The sequence below is a fragment of the Haliaeetus albicilla genome, chromosome 4 (genome assembly GCF_947461875.1).
Source record: "Haliaeetus albicilla chromosome 4, bHalAlb1.1, whole genome shotgun sequence".
Lineage (NCBI taxonomy): Eukaryota > Metazoa > Chordata > Aves > Accipitriformes > Accipitridae > Haliaeetus > Haliaeetus albicilla.
In genome coordinates, this window is record NC_091486.1 from 51,256,364 (window position 1) to 51,283,315 (window position 26,952).

The 26,952-nt window shown below is 41.6% G+C and overlaps 2 protein-coding genes across 3 annotated transcripts in view; one reads left to right on the forward strand and one right to left on the reverse strand.

Annotated features, from left to right (window-relative positions):
- The first annotated feature begins 7,226 nt into the window (after positions 1–7,226).
- SCNN1D (sodium channel epithelial 1 subunit delta) lies at positions 7,227–25,842 on the forward strand. 2 transcript variants are annotated; one of them, XM_069782652.1, is made up of 13 exons: positions 7,227–8,150; positions 14,882–15,213; positions 16,062–16,314; positions 17,815–18,008; positions 19,492–19,595; positions 20,016–20,179; positions 20,766–20,864; positions 21,488–21,605; positions 22,168–22,246; positions 22,890–22,947; positions 23,723–23,778; positions 24,120–24,195; positions 24,469–25,842. In XM_069782652.1, exons 2-13 carry the CDS (start codon positions 14,897–14,899, stop codon positions 24,880–24,882), a joined length of 1,932 nt encoding a protein of 643 aa, XP_069638753.1. In that variant the 5' UTR covers positions 7,227–8,150; positions 14,882–14,896; the 3' UTR covers positions 24,883–25,842. The 2 variants fall into 2 exon arrangements, with proteins under 2 accessions (XP_069638753.1, XP_009910145.2); XM_009911843.2 differs by lacking the exon at positions 7,227–8,150 and adding an exon at positions 11,501–11,674.
- Positions 23,610–26,952, reverse strand: part of ACAP3 (ArfGAP with coiled-coil, ankyrin repeat and PH domains 3) — a 105,006-nt gene continuing 101,663 nt past the window's right edge. Inside the window, exon 25 of the mRNA XM_069782641.1 lies at positions 23,610–26,338. Coding sequence (XP_069638742.1) covers positions 26,136–26,338 — 203 coding nt within the window. The 3' untranslated portion in view covers positions 23,610–26,135. The remainder of the gene's footprint in view (positions 26,339–26,952) is intronic.

Below are 26,952 nucleotides of genomic sequence, written 5' to 3' on the forward strand. Positions count from 1 at the left end.
AATGGGCAGGTTTTTTTCCTTAGTTACCTCATGGCTTGACCATTGAACCCATTGCTGCTTCAGATAACCAAGATAGGTCTCTCAGCTTAAGTAGTGAAAAAAGCAGGAATCTCTGCTTCTGCCCTGAACACAGAGAATTACCCCCTAGGCACTTTACTAGTTTTTCAGCCTCTATAGCCTATGGAATTGGAAGATCAGTCAGTTATAATGGGCTCTCTTAGTTCACACGTCCATATAGTGTGTTCCCTGACACGTATCACAGTGAGACTACAGATCTCTATTCATTTTGTTTGCTGTCTAAAGCCACTGCTAACTGGCACCATGTAAGTATTTTGGATGTACAAAAGCAGAGTTTGCTAACTGTGAAGAGTTTACTGCCTACAAGCACAAGATGCATTAAAGAAACCATTGCCCAGTGAATAAAGGCAGGAGTGTTGTGTGGTCTCTCATGCCTGACTACCGACTACTACTGACTTGATGATCTTAAGAGTCTTTTCCAGCCTAAATGATTCTATGATTCTACCTCCAAGAACAGGGGACCTCAGGGAACTGAACCTGGCGGGCAAATCCTGCCTGGCAGCTTGCTGCATTAACAAAGATAGAACCAAGATTCAGAGCAAGCAAAAGCCACAGAGATCAGTAAAGAAGGAGGCTTAGGAGTGTTACACCCAAGTAGGAGAGATGTGGGTGGAGATTATCAAGCACAGTAAAGGCAAGGGTGGAGTTGGACAGAGGGGCAAGGAGCTTGGGTGGAATGCAGAAGGAGAGAAAAAGTGGGGGAAAAAATACTCAGGGGCCTCAGAACAAAGGGGACTGTGGCAACCTTGATCTGAATGGGCTGCAAGAAGTAAGTCAGGCACGGGGCTGAACCTTTGCAAAGCCTTGGGGAAGGAAAGAATGAACCTTTAGGATGTTGTTAAGGAAGAAGCAGCAGTTGAACAATCCTCTTGAAGAATTCATCCCATGAGTAACAGGTGATTTAGCTCAGGAAGCCACAGAGACATCTTGTCTTATTGAGCAAGGGAGCACCATTTATTAGCATGGCTATTGTCAGTGTTTGCCAAAGACAAGGCACGGTTGCAAGGAGCTCAGTGATGCTGGTGAAGCCATTTTTCATTTATGCTAGATAAAATGTGTGTTCCAGACACTGTGATCTGAAAAGCTTTAGTTAGGATTTTGGGTTTGTACTGTGTTTAAGCATTAATAAATATTGCTGAACTGTATTTACTCCTATGTGTACTTCCTCATTTTGGGGGAAAGCAAAACTTTTATGAGTTTTTTGGGTTTGTTTGTTTTGGGTTTTTGGGGGGGGGGGGGGGGGCGCTTTCAACAAAAGAAATTTGGAATTCTGAGCCTTATTAAAGGCAGAAGGATATTTGCTGTTCAGTTTATAGTGAATCTCCATCACTGATATCTGAATGTGCTGCAGTTGTAACTACCTGTGTGCAGATGAGAATGGCAACACTGAGAAACTAAATCATTGTCCCAGGGTCATGTTTGTAACAAAGCACTAACTGATCACGTTTTCCACTGTCTGGGCTTGCATTCAAAGCAAGAGATATCTTTGACCAATAATCCCTCAGAGATCTTTTTATAAGAGTACAGGATATTAATGCTAATGTCTTGGCCAGATTTAGTTCAAGTAATTATATCCTGCCTTCCTGAATTCCCTTCCAATTTCAAGTGCATATGAGATGCATCACTTCCAGATCTAAACTATGAGCAATGGCATTTGCATTAAAACATCTTGCTGCTTCCCCATCTAAAAGTAGTTCCATGTCATTGATGGATGAAACAATGTAGGGAGGTTTTGTTTTGGTTTTCTCATAAAGTGCTGCTAAGGTGGCTCTCCTTTAACTTTTGGCCAAAAGGCAATTTAGAGGGGTTGTATGTTTATTTGTTTTTCTTATTTTTGGTTCTTTGTCCTTCTGAGGGGTTTTATTGCTTTAACTACCATACTGGCTTTTACTGAGTAACTTCCCTTCAGTGAATGTTTTGTCACCATAGTGCATGTTTGTTTCATAGTAGTACAGAAGTATGGTATATTATTACCTAGTAGAACTATATTATTTTGTAGAATTCCCCAAACCCTTTTATGCCCTAAGAAACTGATCCTCTTTTTTTTTTTCCAGTGGAAACCGATAACTCATTCATAAATAGCTTCAACAAGGATGATTACCTTGAGTTTCAGAGAAGGGCTATGGTGGTTTCTGAGTCTCACTGATTCACTGTTGATCATGAGGAAATCATTCAATTGTTTTGAAGCTCCATTTTTCTTCTTCTGTAAAGAAAGAATAATATTATTTATCTAGCTTTACTGGAAGCATGCACGCTTAATCACTTGGTGAGTGTCACCTATTTTGAGCTCTCTGGACTAAAGTTTCCACATCAACAAGTGCCAAACATGAATCATAATCTTTGTTTCCATAATCACTGCTATCATGATAATGATCAATGTTGTTCATTTATAGCCCAGATTAATATTTCCAGCCATCCTACTTTTTGTGATTTACTTCATTTTCTACTGTCTGAATTGGAGAGGCAGCAGGCAATCAGACAGCCTTAGGTGACCCAAATAAAATGACAGGCAATTTAACCTAAGCACTGATAAATTCCTGATAAACTTGCTGAAACCAGAGCTTTTTTCCCTTTGATTTCCTCTCCTGCCTGGCTAAGGTCAGGCGTGACCTCCTTTATGATGATTGACAAGGAGATAGTATTACTTAGAAAATAATTCTGGCATGTTTCTGAGTCAGAAAGAGGAAAGGTCAGTCCTCTTCCCTATTTATTCCACCGGTACTAGGTAAGGAGCTCCATCACCAGGATCCAGTTCCCATTTACCTCTTCATCCTGTGTTTCCCAAGCAATAATTGGTACACAGCCATCAGTGGACATAAGTGGCCTTCTAATGACATCACCCTAAGATGCAAAGACAAATAGCATGACATAACAATTTCTCCTTACTGTTCATCACTTTCACGCAGAGCCTTTCACTGTTTCCGCATGCTCTTCTTTAGTATTTGACATTTGTATGATTACATTGCTCTTTATATCCAAAGCACGGCATGCCTAGTATTAGAACGTTATTAAGCTATTACCTTGTAAGATGGATGTATGCCTTCAAAAGTCATTATAATGGCTGTGGTTTCATTACTGCTGAACTTCCTTTAAAGCCAGGTAATCTCTACACAGATCTCTACAGATAATCATTCTTCACAGAGACCATTTGCAATTTCAGAGCAAGTTTTTGTGACAAAATATTTTTTCTTACTTGTTTAAAATATTAATTTAGTCCTACAGGAAGATCCTGGCTGAGCTGACCAGTGGTTTGTTTTCCTTTGATTAGACACAAAATGAGCCTCATTGAATGGGCTGCTTTGCTAAATTTCTTTGACAAATACACCTCTGCCTTGACCTAGAGGAACTGTCTCCAGTGCTGACAGGAGGAATTGAGCCTTTCAATGATAAAATGTTTCCTTTATAGAGTTTACTAAGCAACACAGAGCACCTGCTAAACTTAACCTGAGCTGTAAATCCTTGCTTTCCCACTCCACCTTCTGATCTGTTTTTTCTCCTTTATGTCCATAAAGAGAAATGGGCATGCACTGAATGCCACCAGAATGGTTGGAGCAGACAGAGCGTAGAAGCACATGCAATCTTTTACAGCCAGATTCTGATCACTTCAGGTGTAGATAAACAGTTCGCTTAGTGATGCAAGCTTTTTGAGATGCTACAGCCTTGCAGGAAGACACATCTTTGAAGAGGAGGAGGGAAGCCTTTTGGAACCATTGGTACAAATAATGCTTAGAATTTACATCTGCCAGCATGGTCTCTGGGCAACTTAATAATAAATATATGCCAGACATCACCAGAAATAAGAGCAAGGCAGCATGATTTCCTGTGGCACTCAGAATAACAGAATAATGTTCCATCTCACAATTTACACTGAATATTCATGACTGTGTCCTAGAGAGTCTTCTCCTGAGGGGTCCTCAGGGCATATTCTTAAGTCTGTGACGGATGAAAGGTAATCTGCTTTTGTTCATCCCAACAGCACAAAAACCCCAATCTAACCCTCTTTGTAGCTCTACTATTGTGTTTAATCTTTAGTACCCAGATATGTGTAGTATATAGTATTCTTTGACAAAGAACTAACCTAGCTGCAGTGGCAAAGCAGGGCATGGGGAAGCAGGGAATATCTTGAACAGAGTTTCACAGGTAATTGCTGCTGATCTATGAAGTCAGAGCCAACATTCAGGTTTTTAACGGAATAGAGTATGAAGTTGATATTTACTGCCAAAACCTGCTGGAAGACTCCAGTCAAAAGTGCCAGGGTTAATGAGGAAAACCAGGGTATTTTATGTTAAGATGCTTTTCAAAATTAAATAATACAAAATGCATTACTTGCATTGTAGGCCTAACTGTCAATCCTTGTGTGACGAGTGAATGCATTCTCTCAGAGAGGAGAGAGAATTTCAGAAAAAATAGCAGGTAAAGGATACATGCCCTCATGATGTACATTCACTTCTGGAGGCACATTAAATGGCCTGCACGGCAAATGCAAATTACAGCTGTTCTTGATCTGTAGAACTCTTTATGACAAATAGGTCTAGAAGTGAAAATAATCTCAAGATCTTATCCTCTCATGCTAATGAAGTGAGAAGAAAGTTTGTTATGTTAAGCAATGAGCATTGCAAGGAGCTCCTTTGATGAGGATGAAAGCTAAAGGGGGAAATATATGGGATCTGATGTAGGCAGCACCCCTTGCACAGCTCTGGAAAGTATCTGCAGGATAGTTAAATGCACAAAGAATTCTGTCACCTGTTTGTCTAATACAGGAGTAAGTACTGATCATGTTAAAATATCAGATGAGATCTAGGAATATCTCTTAAAAACATATTTTTAAATACTGTAGTATGACTACAACCCATCCTGTTGCAATTAATAAGCAGTATCGAAGCAATAGTCATCATCATGCTTACATGGCAGCTTACATCACCAAAGCTTTATACAAACAACAATTAACCCTCTCAACAATGCTGCAGAGTGTCATTATGTCTGTTTCAGAGATGAAGCAACAGAGAGGCAGAAAGATTTGCCCAAGATTACACGGCAAGAGAAGAGAAAAGTTCAAGAGTTTAAGGCTTTCAAGTTGGTATTTCTTTGTTCATGTTGTGGCAGACTCTACCCTCGTCTGTAGGTGGAGTTTTGTATTTATTGCCATTGCTTTTGCAGTTCCAGTGGATAGGGAAAATTTACTATCTTCTTGTGACATTTGTTTTTCATTTTGGTTGGGGTTTTTTTTTGTTTGGGTTTTGCTTTTTTTTTTTACACGTGCTAGAGACTGGACAACATTTCCTTGGCAGGCAGGGACCCTCCAGCAAACAGGATGTAGACTTTGAACAAATGGTTGTGAAGAGTTTGTAGACATCTGCCTTTACTTGGGTTTTATATGGTACTGATGGGGTAAATTCAGTGAGAAAACATCGCTAGGCCAGGTTAGCTCCTTTTAGTTACAAACCATTCCTGATCTAACATTTGGGGGTTGCTTGGGGACTTTTGTGGAGGGTTTCTGTCAGTGCTGAGCAGACAGGTCAGAGCAGGAATATTTGTGCTCTTCAGGTGGACTATTCACTCCACATTACTCATGGTGAGGTACGGGTTGTGGAAGTCACGTGGCAGCATTTCTACTCTTTGGTTGGCTAGTAAAGCTTTCCTGGGCATGAAAAAAATGAAAAAGAAGTAATTAATAGCAAATCTTGGGGCTTACTGGCTAAGTACGGTGCTTTCCATGTGAATAAGCACACCCCAAACATCAGACCCAGAGCACAGGGACGTTCATGGGTTTCCCAGATAATCTTCTGCAAGTTTGAAGGAATCAAAAATAAGTCATCTATGCAATCCTTACATCGGCATAGCATTTTGGATTACCTTTGGCATTATTTAAAGGTTACAAAATTATCTCTTTTTTAAAGCCAGGTCTTCTTTTCAGCCACAATACTTCCCCGAGTGTTTACGTGCACTCAGAGGATTATTACTACGCTTTTTAAAGTTTTCAGCACCGGTAGCCTTTATAGAGCTGTTTGTATGTTTGTCATTGGGGCATCGGGGCTATGACTTTGCAATTACTGACTCAGGCTTGAATAGAGCTGTTCTATGAGAAGGTGAAGGAATCCTTCAGAGGTTGCTGATGGAAAAGGTAGTACTGCACTTGAATTTAAGCCAAAAAGCATCCATCTAAAGAGGTATGACAGCTGACATAGTCACTTATGTAATAGTTAGTTTCAGTTACTGATTTGCTAATGACTGTTTTGCCCTTGCGCAGTTTGTTCCCAGTTTCTTCATTCCCCTCCTTCCTAGCTGCCATACTGTAGTACCTCTTCCTCTTGTTGACATCTGTTCTAGTTCCCAATACGAAAGCCTGAAGTTACTGGGTTGATTAACCCCAGTGAATTGCTACCAAGCATTGCATTGCAATCTCTCTCCGGGGTACAGAGACGAGTAGGGATTGCCAGGGGAGACCTGCTTGCCTATTGCCAGAAGACAGGAGCCAGAAGTACTATCCACCACTTTCTCCAGGAGCTTGGACAACTGCTTGGGGAGATTTTGGCTTCATTTATGATGGAGTAATGGTAACTGTGATTCCAGGATGGTTGCATCTTGCATGTCCACAGAACTGATGTTCTCCAACCTCTGCCAGCCCTAATTGCATCAGCATTCCCACAGATACTGCCTCTGAGCTGGAGTAGGATTAAAAAAAAAAGAAAATCCACTAGCAAGCAGAATTTCACCAGCCTGTGAATCTTTGAAATTGGCTGAGGGTTTGTCAGGTCTGAACAGGTGAAACAGCATCTATGAAGGCCTGTGACTAAAGAAACAAGAACAGAGAACAGGAAGAGAAACAAAAAAGCAGGTGTTATCCCAGAGGGATGACAGGAGCAGCTACAGACTTCTTACTCAGAAAGGTGAGTGAGTGGAAATGAATGCTTGGTCATACTGGAAGCAAGCAGGGTTTTGCTACTGAGGCTGCATTTTTAACCCTATGCGCCTCTGGTGGAGGCTTAATGAAAAGCAGGGGTTACGTGGGGCCTCTTCATAACAAGGGGTGTAATTAAGGAATATTTAAATGGCTGATGACTAGCAGAATATGCATGTGCTCATTGCTGTGATTTCTGGGGTTTGTAAGGATCTGCCAGCTAGCTTTAGCCTTGCTAACTCAGGCACTGCTGGTGATAAAACCGGAGCATTAGGGAGCTCAGCACAAGTTAAAGAGTGTTTACCTACTTCCTTGAGCAGGTTTGGCAGCCTTTGCAACACATGAACCTGCTCTGGCTAGATGCAAACCAGTGCAAAAGGGACGGCGAGGTACACCAATACTATCCTATTTCTGCAGGCATAGCTCACTCTGGTTTCAAGATATAGATGCCCTCAGCCATGGCTCAAAGCATCGCAAAATCAAAGCATCGCACAATCAAAGCAATGAATGTTGGGATTCCCAGAAGAAATTTTGGTGAACCGAGCTTCAACACAGAGATTCCAGGAGACGAGGAAAACACCTGAAAATCAGAGTCAGTTCAGGAACATTTAGGGCAGGATCAAAAGGAGACATTAAGCAATGTTTGGAAGCTCTCTAGAGCAGGGACTGCCTTTGTTCTGCCTCTTGCATAGGACAAGCTGCCAGCACTGCCATAATGTGCCTGAGTACCGCTCCTTTCTCCAGTAGGACAGCAGAGAAACAACTGTGTTCTGCTTTGAAAAGATGACAAAGTGGTTCTGGCTAGTAAGAACTGGGGAAAAAACACAGGAGGCAGAGCCTGATGCATGCCGCTTCAAGTCCATACACAGCACAGCCAACCAATAAATGCAAAGAGGAAACACTGGGAGTTTCCTTTTTCTATAGTTGCCCGCAGAAGTTTGTCTGCCTTTGAGTGGGAGGAGGAATAGACTGGCTCATCCAGTGGCCATGAAGAAAGCACCGTGAGTGAGTTTCCACAAAACCAGAGGAGACAAGTCACGCTGATTTCGGAGAGGGGAAAACTGGGTTGGTGCGCTGTGTCCTGTGTAATGAGAGAAAATGTGGGAAGATGGTTTGACAGAGTAACCTGGAGCATTCCAGGAGAATAAACGCCATTCATGCAGGAACGAGTGACGTGAGTAAAGCAAGATTTGCTAAAAATCAAGATTAAACTGTAGATCTACAAAGCCTGCTGAAGGCAGGAGGGTACAGGATCTGCTCCGTATCACTTCCACTGCTGGAGGAAGTGGATGCCAAAGGCTGCTTTTCGCAGCTCACAGACTGAAGAACAATATAGAGAAAAAAGTGGGGAATCTCCAGAAGACACAGGCGAGTTGAGGAATAATAGAAAGTAATGAAACACTTAAGTGTGAGAGGGCGATAATATGAAACAAATGCAACAAGGGAGAAAGTTAATAACTAAAAGACAGTTTGTGCGGTTAGTGGACAGCAAATTACAGTGAAGTTTACAGTGTGGTATGGCAGCAGGGAAAGCTGCTAGAAGTGGGGGGATTTTGATGTGTCATTTCAGTTTGTTAATTTGTTTTAGGCCTCTCGGTGCAAGCAATTTTCAACCCAGGGGGAAAGTCTTCATGAATGACTAGCTAAAGCGTTCTCTCTTGTTCCTGCGTAAGCCAAAAAGCGTGTGATTTACGTGACTAGGAAAAGCACTCTTATCTGTCTGATCAGACTCAGCTCACTGCAATTCAGTGTTCTCACAAGAAGTCCAGACACTGGCACCTCTTGTTTTGTCCATTTAAAATGATATTGGACAAAATATTAATATTTGAGCTCTAGAGGACTAGCCAGTCACAGCAAGAGGGACTGGCTAGAGATTATCACTAAGCTTCTCCAGTTTAATCTCTGACTCTTTCACTCAAGCCTGTAACAACAGCAGATGTAATAAGGGACAGGCACACTGTTCAACATGCTGAACGTTGTCTGTGCTGTTCATCTGCTTAGTGTCTAATAATAGCCAAAGTCAGTGTTACGAGAGAGATTTGCTCTAGAGAGAGTGAAACTTTTTTCATGTGCACCAGCTGTAAGGAAATATTCAAGGATAAAAAGAAATTATTGCCTGGTAGTAGATTTCCCTAAGTGCCTGACTCCATTCCACAAGGAACATTAATTCACTGAGTGACTCTTTTGCCCATGGGAAGCAGCTAAAGTCTCTTCTCTCTGCCTGCAGGATGCTCCTTGTACCTCACTTTTGTTACTCTGAGCTGCTGCTGATACTGAGACAGGCACATATTCAAAAGCATGTTTGTACAGTCTGATTTTCATTTCTGTTTCAGCAGTCTATCAAATAGGTGAGAATTGTATTATCACCTATGATGAGCATGCACAATAATGAAGGCTAGTGCAGGGTCAAGAGTGGAGTTTGGACAGTTCCTTTAATATGTGACAGCAATGTAAAAGCTTAAAAGCAAAACGACAAAATTGTTTTGTTTACCTGTACTGTTTTCATCAACTAAATGGGATGTTATTCCATTAACCTCAACTGGGGAACAAATTGCAATTCAGGGAAAGGGGCTTGAAAACTTACAGTGTGGGAGGCATCCTTCTGTGTAAAGCATAACATGTCCAAAGAGTGTATTCAACCATTGACATTTGCTGCTGCTACACGGGGCATACAATATACTTACTCCTTCCCTCCATTACAGTACTACAAGCACTAATAAACATTCTCTGCCCCACTGAAAATAATTATAGAATAGCCTTTTTGCAACCCTGAAGGACTTTCTTGTGAACGTTATCTCCACAATCTGTTTCTGTATTTTGAAAGAAACGCCAACTTACTTTTTAACCAGCGAAAGAGTTCTCTTCCCCTCTCCTCCCAGTTCAGGATACGGGATGACAAACGAGCAAGTGCAAACAGAAATGGCATCTTGCTTGAGGGACAGCGTTGTCTGCATATCCAGTTCTTCTCCATTTCCTGCAGGAAAAATTCATGGCTGCCTCAGAAGGTATTGTTCTGATGTGTTGCCAGAGAATCTCTACACAGAGGCCTGCAGCCATAATGAAGCAACAGAATTTGTCTTGTGTATGTTCATTGTGCAATAATTTCATTGTCAAGGATTTATTGTTGCCATTTTCTATTGCACAATATAAAATGAAGAGAGAGAGAAGGGTGGGGGACAAATAAATGGACGTGACAGAATTAAGTTTTCAGTGTTCTGAGTTTTTTAACAAGAATTTGACTACTTCATCAATCACTGACAAGGGGCTCTGCTGTAGCTGTTCATTCAAGAGCCAATTGGATTTTTTTTTTAATCAGAAGTTTAATTTTTACACCCCAAAATACTGTCTTTTTTTAAAATTTAAAACATTTTCCAAATACTTTTTGTGACATTTCCTTTTAATACCAAAGACAAAGAGGGGTAAAACACGTTAATAGCAGCTGTTTAGCAGGATTCGCGTCTTTTAGAATAATCATTTTAAAATTTGAGATAAACATTCTACATGTTTTGTTTTTCTAAAACAAAATCCAGCACAAAGCAATTGTTAAAAATGTAAACAGGACTGAAATTAGTCAAAATCAGAAGAGTATGTTTCCCCTGATCTTCATCCTTTCTCCCTTCTTTGTGAATTCAATTTCACAAGAAATTTCAATTGTCTTTGCGAATGAAAGTATTTTGCAACTTCCAATGTCATAGAAAATCCAGTTCCAGCCAATTTTAAAAGGCAGGCAGAAGCTCTGCTGGTCCAATTTGGAGCTCTAAACATTATCCATATCCAGAGTATTAATATTTTCATCTAACAAGCTTCTTGTAAAACCATTGCAGAGCTGTTTTCCAACTGGGCAGATGTCAGTACTAATTATGCAAGCAATCTGAGGTGATTGTGTTTTAGTAGTCCCAGAATTCTGAATCTACTTCTGCATTACTTATGCAGACTTTTGCAAGTCTTAACTAAGCAATATTACAAAACCAGGGTGCTCCAATTTAAATTGAGTATCATGGTTGATTAGTCTATTCGAGTCTCAACATCTGAAAAATTAAATTCTTAATGGGTATGGGATAGCCCACTACAGATGAGCAATATTCTTGGAGAAGCAGGAAGAAATCCGCTGCCACGTGTGCCTTAGACTGAGTAGCTGATCGTTTCAGATTACACTGAGGTATGTAATTCCTCAAGCACACCTGTGGAAACCTTAATGGCTTCAATTACTAGTGATCATGCAAGCCTCCGGAAACCATGAAAAGAAGGCAGAAAGCTAGTTCCTTGGTGGCAAAGTTCAGAGCGGAGTCTACCTTACGGGGTCCATGGTTACTTCCCTTGGTATCTGTAGAAATTATGGCTAAAAAGCTATTCTAGCCATTGCAAAAAAAAATAAATAAAATAGAAACAAACACACCACCACCACTCAAACCAACTTTAACTCAAGTGTAACCTTAATGTTAACTTGTTTGTCCAGTTCATTCATTTCCTATTATTCCCTGGATCATGCTTTGAATAATTTTCATGATCTGTTTCTTAAGTCCTGCCCCTTTTGATGTCATCAATCTGATCCATATAGGCTGGACAGCTCCTGATGTATCTTCAGTTAGAAAAGAAAATCTGACAGCTTTGGACCAAGACTTGTCTTCTGTTCAGGATAAAGCTGAAGGCTGAGTTTAGTGGCTACTCTAAACACTCAAAGATAGAGTTTCTGCCAAGGTACAGTGGGGTGTTTTGTAATTTGGTCTTAGTTGCTTTACTGTGTATTTCTGTATATATGTATGATTGATATGTAGATATAGATACCTATACACATGGTTAAATATTTGACTACATGACATTTGTGTGTAAGTGTTTAGTATGTGTTGAGCATTGAGTTGCTGTGATAATAGATGAACGTATACTTGTTTGCCACTGCTGTTTAACTTCCACTGACTTTCTTATAACCTGCAGCCTCTCTCCAGGCACTTACCACAGACAAGACAGGCAACTGGTCACTGTTGCTGTTACATGTTTTGTTAAGTCCCTGACTGCAATTGCTATGTTAAATAAATTAGTGGTAGGCTGATTTGGGAAACCAGTGGAGAGCGGATGTTCTGTTGCCTGTACACGTGTGTTTTGAAAGGTTCCCTCTGGGGTTTTTTTTCCATTATCATAGGCTTTTTCATTCTAGTTATTCTAAGAACGCAGATTCAAAGGGTATGAACTAACTAGCCATAGCCTTAAAAGCCCAGTCAGAATGTATGAAAACTGTGGATTGTCTCTGAAAACCATGGTTTGAATATTTACAGGTGTTTTTTTAGATTTGAAATTATACATAGAAAAATTGTGTTTGATAGATTTGATTTAGCATTCATTTTTGGTAACTCAACTTTTTTCTACTTGTTCTCATTAGAGCAAAGCTGACTAGTGAGATTAATACAACAGTAACAAACTAAATTTTCCTGTTTTAATCTCACACAATTTTCATTTTTATCTTAAAATACCATAAATATTTAAGGACTAATTCAATGTATTTCTTAACATACACTGCAGGCTTATTTTCATTTATTCTTATCTCAATAAAATGAGAAAGAAAGAACCGAATAAGATAAAGGTTGAACATACAATTTAGCATATGAGTTTAATCTGCAAAATGTGTAACAGTAGGGGGTAGCAAGACTACCATGGTTTCGTTTCTGGAGTTTGCCACAGGTAGTCCTCTTTGACGGAAGAAGCATTCAACTGTAAGCCTTCAGCTGTAAGGCTGGCTGATAAAATTTGTAACCAGTGGTTCAGAGTACTATGGCTCTGTGTAGTCTGCATGGGAGTAACAGTTTGACTATATAGGCACTGCAGAAAATCAGTGGTACCTTGTAGCAAAAGTGGAATTGCTCATTTCCCCCTTCAGTTTTTTATCACACCTGTTTTCTTTCAATTGTTCATGCCCCTTTTTTAATATTTCACTTTTCTATTTCACTTCCTGTACTTGTTCAGCGGCAAGTATATCTAAGAAATTTGAAAAATCATTTCTCGTGCTTAATTATAAAAGTATAAAGGAGACGCATATGCCTTTGAGTTAATTTTGTATTATTGTTAAACAGTATCTTACAACATACAAACATGGTATGTGTTGTGGGCTTTGGGGAAAATGACTTGTGATAAACTGGGTTTGCTTGTCAGATAATACGCTTTCGTGGGCTATGTTAAAGCTAATCTGGTATACAGCTTTTGGAGTGCTCTTCACTGTTTAAGGGTTATTCCTAATCTTTCTGAAGAGGAATCTCACTGAAGAGACTGTCTTAGCAGTTTGTAACTCTAAAATATCATTTCATATGAAGTGTCCTAGTCCAGGGATGTTTGAAATAAAGCCTTGATTTAAAATGGGGAGGTCTAGTTGAGGATGAAGGCACCGCAGGTCAGGGCAGTAGTGTGTATCAGCTGAGCTATGGTACCTCACTGGCACCTCAGACTGAGCCACCACCAAACACTTCAAGACCCAAAACTCAGTAAAAGGCCTGAGCTTTCATTTCGTTATCACATAGCCCACCTGCAACAATTCTTCAGTTATTTGTGGGCTCCTCGTCTTGTCTTCAAATTCTGTTACTGTGTTTATAAGATTTTTATTTGGAGTTAAGGTTGGACCAAAGTGGTGTACTCAGTAAACTTCTCTTAATAGCATAATAGGTAGGGTGATTCACAGGGTGCTGTAATGTTGGAAACTCACATATTACAGGACTTGATGTCATGTTCAGTAAGTGGAAGTATGTCAGCATTAGTCCGATGTCCCAAACAGGTACTAAAACCTAGGAAGATGTCCTAGGTCTGTGCTGGCTAAAATGTATGAGCATAAATAATGTTTACACTTTCATCAGTATAAAGTCTGAAAGTATCTAGAGCAGCACAGTAGATGTTTTACTTACTGTGACAAAGGAGATATGGATTTTGGTTTCCAGTTAAGCCACTCTTCTTGGGTGATTTTCAGTTTCTGGGCTTCCTTTTCACTTCTGTAAAATAGAGAGAGGGAGAAGATTTTTAGATTCCTGGAAGAAACTATTTATGTAAGAGATAGGTGGGAAAAATTTTAATAGCAGTACTTAATATTTCTGTGGCTTTCAGAAACAACCCAAGAGCATTCTGTTTTAAGTAGTATCTGCAGTGCTTTATCCATACCCTGATTTGGTTAATCCCCTCTGTGGTTTCAACTGAGGTGGTGTTTTTCTCCACTTCCTTTCCTAAATACCTAATTCTGCTCATCTGAACTATGAAATACCTACCATATTTCATCTTGGAAGTGGGTCTATTTAAGGGATGGAAGAAATTAATCCTGCTTACCTCTGTTCTGCAGAATGAGAGATTATATAGCAAAAATTAAAGCCAGATCCTAATTTGTCCCTTTCCTGCACTTGAAAGTTGGATTTATCCCGATTCCTTGATATAAGGATGAAGCCATATCGCTAGTGCTGAGACAGTCTTGTTTCAGGCCCATAGGCCATGTTTCACTAGCGATATAATAATTAATTAGTTACAGATCTGTATTAGTTACAGATCTGTATTAATGCACAGTGACACCAAGTTTCAGAATTAAACATTGGTCTTAGTGTTCCTAGAAGGAAGAAAACTACACACCCCTTTGGCCGCAGACTTCTCAGCAGCTTGTGTATTAGTCACTTTACCTTTGCATATCCACACTAACACAGAAGTCATAGTGTAACTGTGCTAGAATGCCTCGAGTTACTTCAGCAGCAGCGTGCAGAACATTTGACCTCTCTGCTACTTCCTGGTGTCCACACTCTGGAAAGACAGATGAGTCTCAGTTCACAGTTATTTTCAGCTTTTGCCAATAACAAATTCATTGGTGCCCTGTTCGAAAGAGTCCACAGATTGGCCATGGTCTTTCTAACAAGCTAATAAGATTTTTTTTTTTTTTTCTTTTTTATTGAACAGAAACAGACTTAGAGGATGGAGCAGGAAGCGGCAAGAGAAGAAGAGAAGAAAGAAGGCTTGATTGAGTTTTATGATTCCTTCAAGGACATGTTTGAGTTCTTCTGTAAGAACACAACAATCCATGGCACCATCCGCCTTGTATGCTCAGACAGCAATAGGATGAAAACAGCTTTTTGGACTCTGCTTTTACTTGCCAGCTTCGGCATGTTATACTGGCAATTTGCGCTTATGTTCAGCCAGTACTGGGCCTACCCTGTTGTCCTGACCATGTCAATGCATTCAGAGCCCAAGATGTTTCCAGCAATTACCATCTGCAATCTGGACCCGTACAGGTAACCTGTGCTGTCACCTTGGCTGTAGTCATGTCTTTACAGTCACAAAGGTTCAGGAAGGGTCAGCAACCTTATGACTGAGGAAGCTGAAGGTAGAGGGAGGTCCCTCTGCCTCACAGAGGTGGAAAGGGACTATTGTTATTTCCAAACTGGTTTTAAGATAAGATCTTGTTAGGAATTGCGCAACGGGCATGTAGCAGTTTATTTCCTGCACTGAGTCAGGATAGAGGAAACTCTACCTTGTGACTCGGTTCAAGCTGCTAACTGATTTTGTGCTCCGATAGAAACAGTCTTTCCCTGAAAAACACGGCTACTGTGCGTATTCATTCCTAACTAAACTACTAATCTCTGGAACGGCGCATGCTAGAGCTGGTTCTGCTTGGGTTTTTCGTACGGCACGATGGCTTTAAGGAAACGATAGAACTTCTGTGAAAGTCTGTGGCTCTGCTTGTCAAACAAGGCTCCCACAGTAGTGGCAAGTTATCGAGACATTTCAAATTACATAGTAAAGGAATTACATAATCTCCTCAGAATAATTATCTAATTGACTGACAGGAAGTCCAGTTTGTGCAGCTCATGCTGCACAGCTACAGGTTCTGAGGTTTTCAGTGGAAAATACAACAACTGGAAATTCAGCTGCTGGAGCTCCTAATAAATGAATTTACTGAAGTTAGGTATGCTAAGCATAAGCACCATGATTGTTGGCTTTTCTCAACACAGACATCAAGGTCTGCAGAGACCAGGAGAGCAGCCTTTCCATAGATACTGCGAGGGTACATAAAATAAAGAGCTGTTGTCTGATAGAAATGTGGATATTCACAAAGCGCTAATAATTTTGTTCCTTGCAGATTTGAATTGGTTAGTGAACATTTGGTTCAACTGGACCACATGGCAGAGGAATCAATCGCTTTTTTGTACGGCATCAACACATCCGCCAGCTTATTCCACGTGAACGAGAAAAACATCCGCATAAAAGACTTGTCAAGCACAGGCAACCTCAGCAGATCTAGCTTCAAGCTGAGCCAAAACTTCTCACTCATGAGAATGTCTGACCACAGTAACAGGTCAGGGAAGAAGCTTTCCAGCGTGGGCTTCAGGCTGGTAAGTGCGTGTCCTTGTTGAGGCTTTAACCCAGCTTCAGGCACAAGGAACGAGGACCAGCTGCTCCCTGAGGGAAAGGGGCTGAGGGGGACCCTCTAACCTCGGCAAACCCTCTAACCTCGGCAAACCAGCAGGAAAACCTCACACACAGATGGTGGCCGGGTCCAACCAAGGGTCCGGCTCATCAGGCAAGACGAGGGTGATGAGGCAGGTTGAAGTCCAGGCCGTGAAGTTAGCCCACCGGGTCAACAGGGTCCGCAGCCAGGCAGGAGGACAGCAGGGGCCTAGCTGGAAGGCGGCAGCCCCACACCGCAGCCCAAAATGGGGCCGAAGGAGCTGGGCTGAGCTTAAACAAGCGCCTGGGCCCACGGGTGGAAGGTGTGGGTGGAGGACACAGCTGAGGCTGCTTCGGGGCCGTTAAGGCTTAGCAGTGCACTCGGGGCCCTGACGAAGGTCTTGCTCAGGAGGTACATTCCAAAAAAACTGAGTGAAAAAAAATAGATTGTGGCAGTGCTGTGTGAGGACAACTTGGACGATGTTTCAGGAGAGTCCATCCCAGCCTCTAACCATTTGTGCTGATTGCTAGGATTCTTGTGAAGTGAAAAAATAGCAACATCAATAATCGTGCACAGCCTGCCCACTTGTAAAGTCCTTCTGACAGTGACAAATTCAGTAGAGAATGGTAGCAGCAGGCTATGGGAATCATTGTACCCCCTTTCTAAAAATACACGGAACATCTAGACTTAGCAGCCTAGAAATAACAGAAACGATGTGCGAGGATTCCCTCAGTGTCTAAATGCTGTGGCACCGGGGGTACTAGAAATGTTGCAGATAAAACAAAAGATGGCAATAACAAATCAAGAGGATGAATACAATAAATGTGTGTCTGTGACTTCAAAGAAGGCAGCAAATGCTTCAGGTTCTTCATATCAAAAACAGGGTTAGCGTAGATCTAGGAGCAGAAGCTATGAGAGAGAGATTGATGTGGCTTGAAAGGCCAGCAATTTTTGCCTGATTATTATCATCCTTCCCTATCCTGAAGCCCTTCACGAGGCACACTTTCACCAGAATCTGTGGGTGTTTACCTAAGTCCTGAGTAAGAACAAAGAAAGCGTCTCAGGACTTGGCTCATGATTCATGGGCTGTAGAGGATTCCCACCAGCCCTGTCCTTCCTTCTCCCAAGGTACTTGAGTTTGCTTGTCTTCCCTCTTCTCCTGCCTCTTTTGCCCTGCACTCATTCCTCTGAGACGAAAAAGCACACCTTATCCAGCTTCAGGGAGAGAAGGTACTTAGCACATAACAAGGTGACCTCCAGAGGTCCCTTCCAACCTCAGCCATTCTGTGATTCTGTGATAATTAAAATGATCAGAGACTTCACTTTCTGAAAAAATAGAGGTTCCCCTTGTCCCTGTATCCAGTATTGCCTTTACTCCCTGATCTCTGTTACCCTAAGGCTGTCATGTTCTGGCTGTGCTGAATGGCTCCCTCTCTTCTTCCAGTGCAATGCCACAGGTGGGAATTGCTTCTACAAGACCTATTCATCTGGGATGGATGCAATTCTTGAATGGTACAGGTTTCACTACATGAATATCATGTCCCAGCTACCAGTTATAATCAACATTTCTGACCATGAGGAGCAAATAGAAGATATGGTCTACTCCTGTCAGTACGATGGGGAGCCCTGCAGACCCAGGTATGTTACTTCTTGAGGCGCTAATTGTGATTTCAGCAGAACTCAGGGACTCGGGAGACTGAAACTGAGCCTACAATTTCAGGCAGTGCAGGCACTGCATCTCATGGCATACTGCCAGGCTTAGCCCTTGTTGGAGATCTGACTGAAAGAACAGCCTTTCATGATCAGAGCATGGGGCTAGGAACCTAGAAATTAGCGTTCTGCCATGACTTACCTCTGTGACTGTGAGTTAGTGTCTTAGGGTGTCAAAGAAGCCTGAGAGAAATTCAGCAGGAATTAAACCTTTGCTGATATAAAGATGCATTGCCTGTACTGAATGGTACATGATGAATGTCTATCCGCATGAGAGGAAAGGAGCAGAAATCCTCAGATATTCAATATGTAAAAGTGGGATCTCTTTTTGCTGTAACAATGAAAAGCGGGGAGAGAAGTGGAAGAAGGTTCTCATGACTCTACTGTAGCACTTGGCCCCTGAGCACAAGGATTGTTCTCAACTATTTTGCCAGGAGAACTCAGTTAATAGCAAAAGGGTCGGATGGTCTTTTTGCATCCTTTTGTCCCTAGAGGCAAAGAAGTGAGCTTGCTGCACATACCAAAGGCAAAGGCATACCTTCTTTTTCCTGCATGCCTATGGTCTCCACTGTTGGAAGCTCTTCCGAATACAACTGACATACACCATCCAAGACAATGCTGTGCCTCAGACACACGAGCCATTTGCTGGCCTTCTTGTTTTCAGCTGATGACTTGAACAAAGTTAACAGCAATGCACCCATCTATGACACAGAATAAGCAGCAGGCAAATTTAAGCGTTTTTCTGAGCACTTTCAGCAAAGGGGAGAGGGGTCTGCAAAGTTTGTTGTAGATCATTTTATGAGATAAGGTACTGTTTTATCTTTCCTGGAGGCAATTGACTCTTACATTCTTCTGCACTTGGTGTTTCTGATGCTGTCATGTAATGTATCTTCATCAGTGCACTTCATGGTGAGCATTGTCACTTTTGTACGTCTGTTCACCCAACTCTTCTTAAGAACTCCTATAAACTGGGAGAATGTGGAGGCTGACTTGGCCAGGGAAGTTCAGCATGATCATAATAAGTGGTACAATTTTTAAGAAAACAAGGAAAGAGAGAATCTATTTCTCTTATTGATTAGAGCACAGAAGTGGTGTTTCTCCTACTGATTAGAGCACTGAACTTCAACCTGCCTGGTTGTTGGAACAAGCAGGGAAAAATTTAGTCTGCTTGGTGGAAGGAAAAGCAAGTCAGAACTCTGAATTTGACTTCTGTGTTTGCCACTCTAGCTGTAACCTTGGGTGAGCAGTGAATCCTTGTGCACCTGATTTTTTTCCTTGTCTCCAGTGAGTTAACAACTCTTTCCCATAGGCACTCCTGTACATATACACAAACACAAACCACATCCTATGTAGAAGTAAAGGTATTGCTACACTCATAATTAAAACCTATCAAAATTTCTCTTGATTTCAGTGACTATGTTCACTTTCACCACCCAGTCTTTGGAAGCTGCTATACTTTTAACAGCAAGGGAACAGACTCTTTTTGGACAGCTACAAAACCAGGAATTCCTTACGGTATGTTATTTGGCAAAGGGTGGGAAGAAGAGCTAAAGTTAATATAATTTGGCTATGGATTAAATATGTCTTCTATACATGTCTTACTGACATATAGCCCTCTCTTCTAGTCTAGTGGCACAAATTATTGACTGTATTTGCTTGCTTCACTAGCCACATGTATATGATAGCCATATCAACCATATCTTAACTTGTAGCAAGCAGAATATTAATTTAGTTTTCAAGCAGAATATTATTACAGTTTTGGAATAGGCTGGTGCAATTACTACCTGACCACTCACCAGGTCTCTAAAGAAAAAGAATGTCTCTTCTGCGAGCTAAGACAGCAGTTTGATCAGTGCTGAGAATTCAAGACATAGTGGTATTCCTATTTTGGCCCAGAATAAGCCATTATATGCTTCCCTTTTCTTTGGTTTACAGGACTTTCCCTTATCCTGAGAGCAGAGCAGAAGGATCACATCCCACTCTTGTCTACAGTCGCAGGTGTGAAAGTGATGATACACAACCACAATCAGACACCATTCCTTGAGCATGAAGGCTTTGACATCAGACCAGGCATTGCAACTACCATAGGCATTCAGCAGGTTAGCCACTTGCTCAAGAGCATTGTTTCGTTTCCTTCTGATTGCAGAAAGTTGTGATGAGCTGAACGCTGTGACTGACTCATACAACGGACCTGTGAGACTCTTGTGTTCACTTCTTGACTGTGCATGTATATTTATGCAAGCCCCTCTTCTCTCTTCACTGTGCTCAGTTTCCCATGGGTAAAACAAAATTATTCCAAATGTGCAAGTGGCCTTTTGGTCCTCAATACATTGCGGCCTGATTTGTTTTACACTGAGGCTCTTACACCTCTTACATTTCGTTCCAGCTCTAGACAGGGGGCTACGTGTGTATATTAGGATGAGAACAAACATTCTGAAGTGATTTAGTTATTTTGACATGATGAGTTACTGCTTGTCAGCTGAACCCTAGTGACTGACCACGTGCACTCTCCTACCTTTGCCCTGTTACTGTATATGTTTTATTAGCAAGGTATTGCTGAGCTGTTCACGTATATTACTACACTTCCTGTCCTTTATATGATGCTCCATCCAGTTAAGTTTAGTTGGTGATGGCTAGGTCCAATTAAACCTCCTAATCACTCAAGCCTCTTTTCTGTGTCCACAGGATGAGGTGAATCGCCTGGGTGGCAATTATGGGAAATGCACAACTAATGGCAATGATGTGAATGTTAAACTCCTGTACAACAACTCCTACACCCTGCAGGTATTGTCAGAGCGGCTGGCTGAGGCCCCAGTTTATTCAGAGTGGATGACTAGCAAACAAGTCATACCTTACTCTCCAGAGAGCTTTTACACATCAGCAGGTTCATTGCTGGAGATAACAGAGAGATTCATGCCCCTCTCAAAAGAAGCTCACAAACAGGGTGTTGTAACTTGGAATGTGTTTTACTGAGAGCGGGATACTTAGTCCCAGACACTGGGGCTCCTCCCTCCTTGTAACACAAGAGAGATCAGACAGTGAGCCAGCCAAGGCAGCTGGACGGTTCTATCAGGATATTCTTGGCCCTTCAGGTCTTTATTTGTGTAAGTAGTTGCTCCTGGCTCTAGGTGTTTGGGCTGCTTAACTGAGATGTTACTGGGTATAATGAAAAAGGGAGCTGGGGAAAATTCTATCATCTCACCGAGTTCAATACTGTTTTCAGAGGTAAAGACAAGAAATGAAAAGTGAAAACCTTTTGCATCATCATACTGTAGTAACGGCTGGTGTCTTTTTGCAGTAACAAAATCTCTACATTGGCTCCTACCAGCTCTATGCTACAGACTGAAGATGTGGGCACTTGAGAATTTCAGGCTTATACAATCTTTTATGACTACTTTATTTTCCAGGCTTGTTTGCATTCCTGCTTTCAGCACATAATGGTTCGAAAATGTGGCTGCGGTTATTACTACTACCCACTGCCTCCTGGTGCTGAATACTGTGACTACAATAAGCAGCCTGCATGGGGTAAGAGCAAAAGACTGCTGTCCTGTCATTGTCGGAAAGGAACACCTCCCTACAGTAGTCACTGCTTACATGACTCCTTAGATTACGGCCCTTCTACTTTGTGCCTGTTTCCTGCTTAGACTATTTCCTCGCCTCACTAAATCCAGCCAGATGTCAGACACCTTTCTGTGTATTTGCCTGGGTATCGAGTTAGTGCATTAAAAATCTTGATGCTATCAAGCATCCTTCATTAAGTACAATAATATACGGTCAAGCTCTTTCGTGTTACCAATATTGGTGGCTGTGCTGGTGTAAGACAAAGCTTTGAATGACTTCTTTTGGTTTTCTGGTTGGCCTATCCTCAACACAGCCTTAGAGGGGAAGGCATCTGCATTGCACACAGGTGATTAGCTTGGCCATCTGGAACCATTCTGAAGCGAGAGTGAGGCAAAACCAGGTCTCTCAGAGAGTGCTGTATGCTCGGAAGGCCAAGTGAGGGCAGAGGTTTTGGTAGCTTTCCATCTGGTAGCCTTCTATTTCCTGAGGAAGTGTCTGAATGTGTTCCGCCCATTTCTTTCACCAGGTCACTGCTTTTATCAGCTGTACAACAGGCTCAGAAATCATCACCTAAATTGTTTTGACCAGTGCCCCAAGCCTTGCCGGTAGGTCACAAACTGAACCACAATAAATGCCAGCTTGCAGAGGAAAATTACACCAGTGGAAATGTAGGCAACTTAGTGGAAAAATGTATGGACCAACAGGCTGACTGCATTTTGGCATTTTCTGAACCAGAGATTTCAATTTGATGTTTGAACCCCAATGCTGAGAAAGGAAAAAGATGACAGCATTAGACAAATTAAATACAAACTTTTTGTGCGCCTGACAGCAGAGAGGGGAAATTGTTTTAATCACACTGAAACATTTTATTAAGCCCAAACCAAACTGTTTGTGTCATTTTTCAATCTATATTACTTTTCTTGGTTTACCTTTTTTATTCTAGGTCAATTTCAAAACGGAAAGACATAATTTTAAAGCAAAATATCAAATATTTTGGTTTTTAATGCATCCAAGAAAAGTTGTCAGGACTTTGAAACAGTTCTAGTTTTCCTCCTGACCTGAACGGTTTTCAGGCAACCTCTGGTTTTATTTCCTAAGCTGATTTACAAAGCTTTTTCCAAGGTTCTCAAGAGCCACCCCCAGAACTTCTGCTTTGCGCAAGTAGTTAGCATTGTTAAACTCCTTCATGTATTCACTTTTAAATGCCAAGAGTCATAGTGATCATAATCTCCATTTTTATCTTATCAGGGAATCACTGTACAAGGTGTCTGCTGGGACAGCTAAATGGCCATCAGCGAAGTCGCAGGTAGTCCATACAGACAACTGCTGTCTTTAGAGGGGATACTGTATTTACTGTGGCTGTTGGAACATCAAAGTTAAGGGTGAAAATAATGACTTAGGCAGCAGCAATGGACATGGCAAATAAAGCAAACTGGTCCCAAACCTGGGCCCAAGGGAATGACCCTGTAGTTAAGGTGCTGGAATAAGATGCTAGAGAGGTACCTTCAATTCCAGTTCTAATCCGAACTTCCTCGTGACCTTAAGCAGTTCACCTCACTGCCTTAGTTCCCACCTACACAATGGTGCTAATGACTTTCTGCTTCCAGTGGGTGTTGTGGTGTAACAACTCACTTATTACTGTTTGTGAGGTGCTGCAGGGCTGCAGTGGAAACTCTCTGAGTCAATAGATGACCTCTTGCCGTTTCTCATGTTCTAATGTTAAATGGGCATTCAGGCGGTATGACCAGGTAATTAATTCACATGCAATAGGTGATAATGGAGATGTAAATACAACCGATACATTTTAAAAGAGGAAATTATTTGGTGGGGTTGCTGTTAAAGGCAGAATTTAAGAACTAGAATACTATACACACCTAAAATATCAGTGTGCATTTCCTGGCTATTCTGGCAAATATAGCTACTACTTGATAGCTATCACTATGTGATATAAACCAATCAATTACATCCTTTTTTATTATTCACAATAGCCATTTTATTGCTTATGAAATCTGCATTTACAAAATATTAAATAAAAACTCAGAAGACAGGATTGCAAATAACATACATATACTCTGCTGCAGGACTGGATCCGCCAAGCTCTAAGGCATCAGAATGGATATAATTCTACCAGCAACAGGTTAGTCACTGCAAGAAGGTACCCCTGCTAAAACTATGGATTAACTCTTCATCCTTGCAGAATGTGTAGATGTTAGTCTGGAAAGGGAGGACAAGAGAAAAACGTACAGTGTAATCCAATAAATTTCCCAGCTTTCCTCACAACGCTGTAAGACAGTCACTTCTGTAACTTTTCCAAGCTCATGTTAAACACCCTCAGGAAAAAAGCTTGAGTGAGTGGTGAAACCTACTGCCTAGCAATCAGCGTGTAAAATCGAGAGCAGAATGCCAGCAGTACCTTCCACCAGGTGAATGGTGTGTGGACATCCCACCATTGCTAACCTCTCCCTTTCTCCAATACAGGAAGGATATTGCCAAGGTGACTATCTTCTACCAGCAACTGAACTACCAGTCCGTGAATGAGTCTCCTTTACTCTCAGTAAGTTGCACTACGTCAGCTCAAAACATCGTTACCTCTCATTACTTATGGTGTGCCGTGTCTCGTTGGAGGGAGGGTTATTTACAGCCCCCAAGATGGGATGGGATTATTCTTCTTAAGGAAGGGACTTGAAAATTTCGCATTTTACACAGTCACACAAAATTACTCCCCAAATGGCAAGCAGCTAACTGACCTGCCGGAAATATGCAATAATTTCATGTTCCCAGAGCTCTGCTGTGTTTGATAAACACAACCTTTTGATTCTTTCCCCAGGAGAATCTGCTTCTGTCCAGCATGGGAAGCCAATGGAGTCTCTGGTTTGGATCCTCAGTGTTGTCTGTAGTTGAAATGTTTGAGCTGCTTATAGATACACTAGTCTTGTCTCTGCTCTTCTGCTACCAAAGGTTCAGGTCAAAGAAGACATTGCAAGTAGCTCACGCTCCTACCATCCCCAGCGTGAGCTTGACCCTAGAAAACTACCGAGTTGTGCAAGAAGAAGCTGGAAAAGGTGATGATTCTGCTCATACTCACCCTTCTGGAGTGACTACTGCCATGGGCAACAACAGTGACCTGCATCTTCACCCACTCTCCAGCAAGGTGGAAATGCCCGAGCTTTGCCCAGATGTGGTGCTTAATGGATTTAGATACTCGAAGGACAGCTCTTCGGAAGGGCAACCGGATAGCTAAGGATGTGTTTGTGTGCACAAAGTGGGAGACTTGAAACTCCTCTAATGCTCAGGTGCTGTCAGAAAGATTGCAAACAGAAACGTTCCGGATCTACGATCTGTGAGCACCTAAACGCCACACTGCTGAGCTTGGCAATCCTCCTCCAGCTATTACAAGTTCATTATTAAACCATCCGTGTGTCCTGGATTCAGGCATCATGCAATGTTCTTTTGTTCCTAATGAGTATCTGGGGAGGGGAGAACTGTACTTCTACTCTCTGGGACAGTCGTCTTGAGTCCTCATAAAAGCCTATTCATAGCTTTTAACTTTTAAACCCTTGTGAGGAAATCAGCCTGTGGCTTCGGACAGGCCCATCTACATTTCACAAACGTACTCAAGAGAAAAGTCAGCCTGGCTGTTAATGGAAAGATTTCCAATGGAGGCTAAGGAGCGCGTGCTCGTATCAGTCGGTGTTGTCTTGAGGATAACAGAGCATGTAATAATAACAAGAGGTGGCTCTGATTACAGCTTTGCTTCCAAGACACCTCTCTGTCCTTAACCTATTACTGTTGCATTTTGAGGACAGTGCACGGAATACTGCTGCTTAGATGCTTTTAGACTTAACCCAGATTATTTCAAATGAGACTTACTACCTTAGAGGAAAGGAAAGAGAAGAAATGGGGTTGATAAGTTTTTTATGTCACAGACGAAGCATCTGCTTTATTTAGAAGATTAAAACATTGCTGCATTTTTGTTGCAGTCCATTTATAAATAGAGATGTTTTAATGTTAATATTTGACAGTAACTTATCTGTACATAAAATAACACATTTATTTTTGATGAAGATGTTTGCACAGGAGCATTTTACCCTGTTATAATCTTGTTTATGATTTTCTGTAGAAAACAAGAGTTAACAAGAAATCAATGAGCTTTGTTTTGTAACTTTTTTAAATAATAAAATGCTCTGAATACAGACTATGACTGGGGGTTTAGTTTGACTTTGTTTTGCCTTCAACCGATATTTGGGTTTGTTACTGCCTAATTGTTACTGCTAAGCGCTGGGTCTGGAAAAGTATTTTTCAAAATGTCCAGACCTTACTTGCAGAAGCCTAAATGCATAGGGCCAAGTCATGAAGAGAGTTTTGGTTCCAGACACAGAGGTGGGATCCTCATAGCCTTCAGTTTGCTGCTGACATCATTGGAAGCCAAGCACTAAGATACTTTTGAAAGACTCACTTTTTTGCTTGATTTGCTTAATTTTTTTTTTTTTTCATTCACAAGGAGAATCTACAGAGATGTAGACCAAACCCAAATGAATTGTGCTGTAATACACCAGCCAAGTTACAATGAATAGGAACATGTGGGCTCCATTGGAGTGGGTGATTCAGCCTTTTCCCTGGGTCTTCTGCACTGGGAAATACAGCTTCTTTGCTTACTGGCAAGAGTGATTTTATGCAATACTGTAGTCCGAGTGACCCTGTTGAGAAAGGATACCATGAAGAAAAAAAAGCACTAAGGATGAGAAAGAGAGAAAAGGAATTAGACTTCTAAGTAGAACATCTGGGCATGCCCTGAGAATGCAAAATTCAAGTGGATGCCATGCAGTCATTCCTGAAAGATTACAATGCCTTAGGTATACACACATCTATATATGTGCATACACATACACTTGTTACTACTGGGGCTAAATGGGAAGGCTAAAGGTTAGCTAAAAGGAAATTGGTGAAAGTATCTTTATACTGGTCCCAATGCCCAGAAAAAAAATCACTGCAGAATTCTGCATCATGTAATGCAATTTCCAGGGGGAGCCAATTTTGGGACAGAGGAGTGCAGGACCGAGGATCAAGTGGCAATGTCTTGTCTTGTGGTCAGATTTGGAACATGAGGGATGTGGCAATACAGGACAGGGATCTGTTAGCAGGGGTGTGTGCTTCAGTTTATACGTGTGCAGACCCAGAAGAGCAAGGGGTGTTGCAAGCCTGGAGGGAGATGCCTTGGCAGCATGGTATGCGAGTGGGTAGGGAATGTCCATCGGTAGCATGGGGACATAAGACTGGAAGAGAAAAAGGGTGTGGGGTTCACTACGGGAGA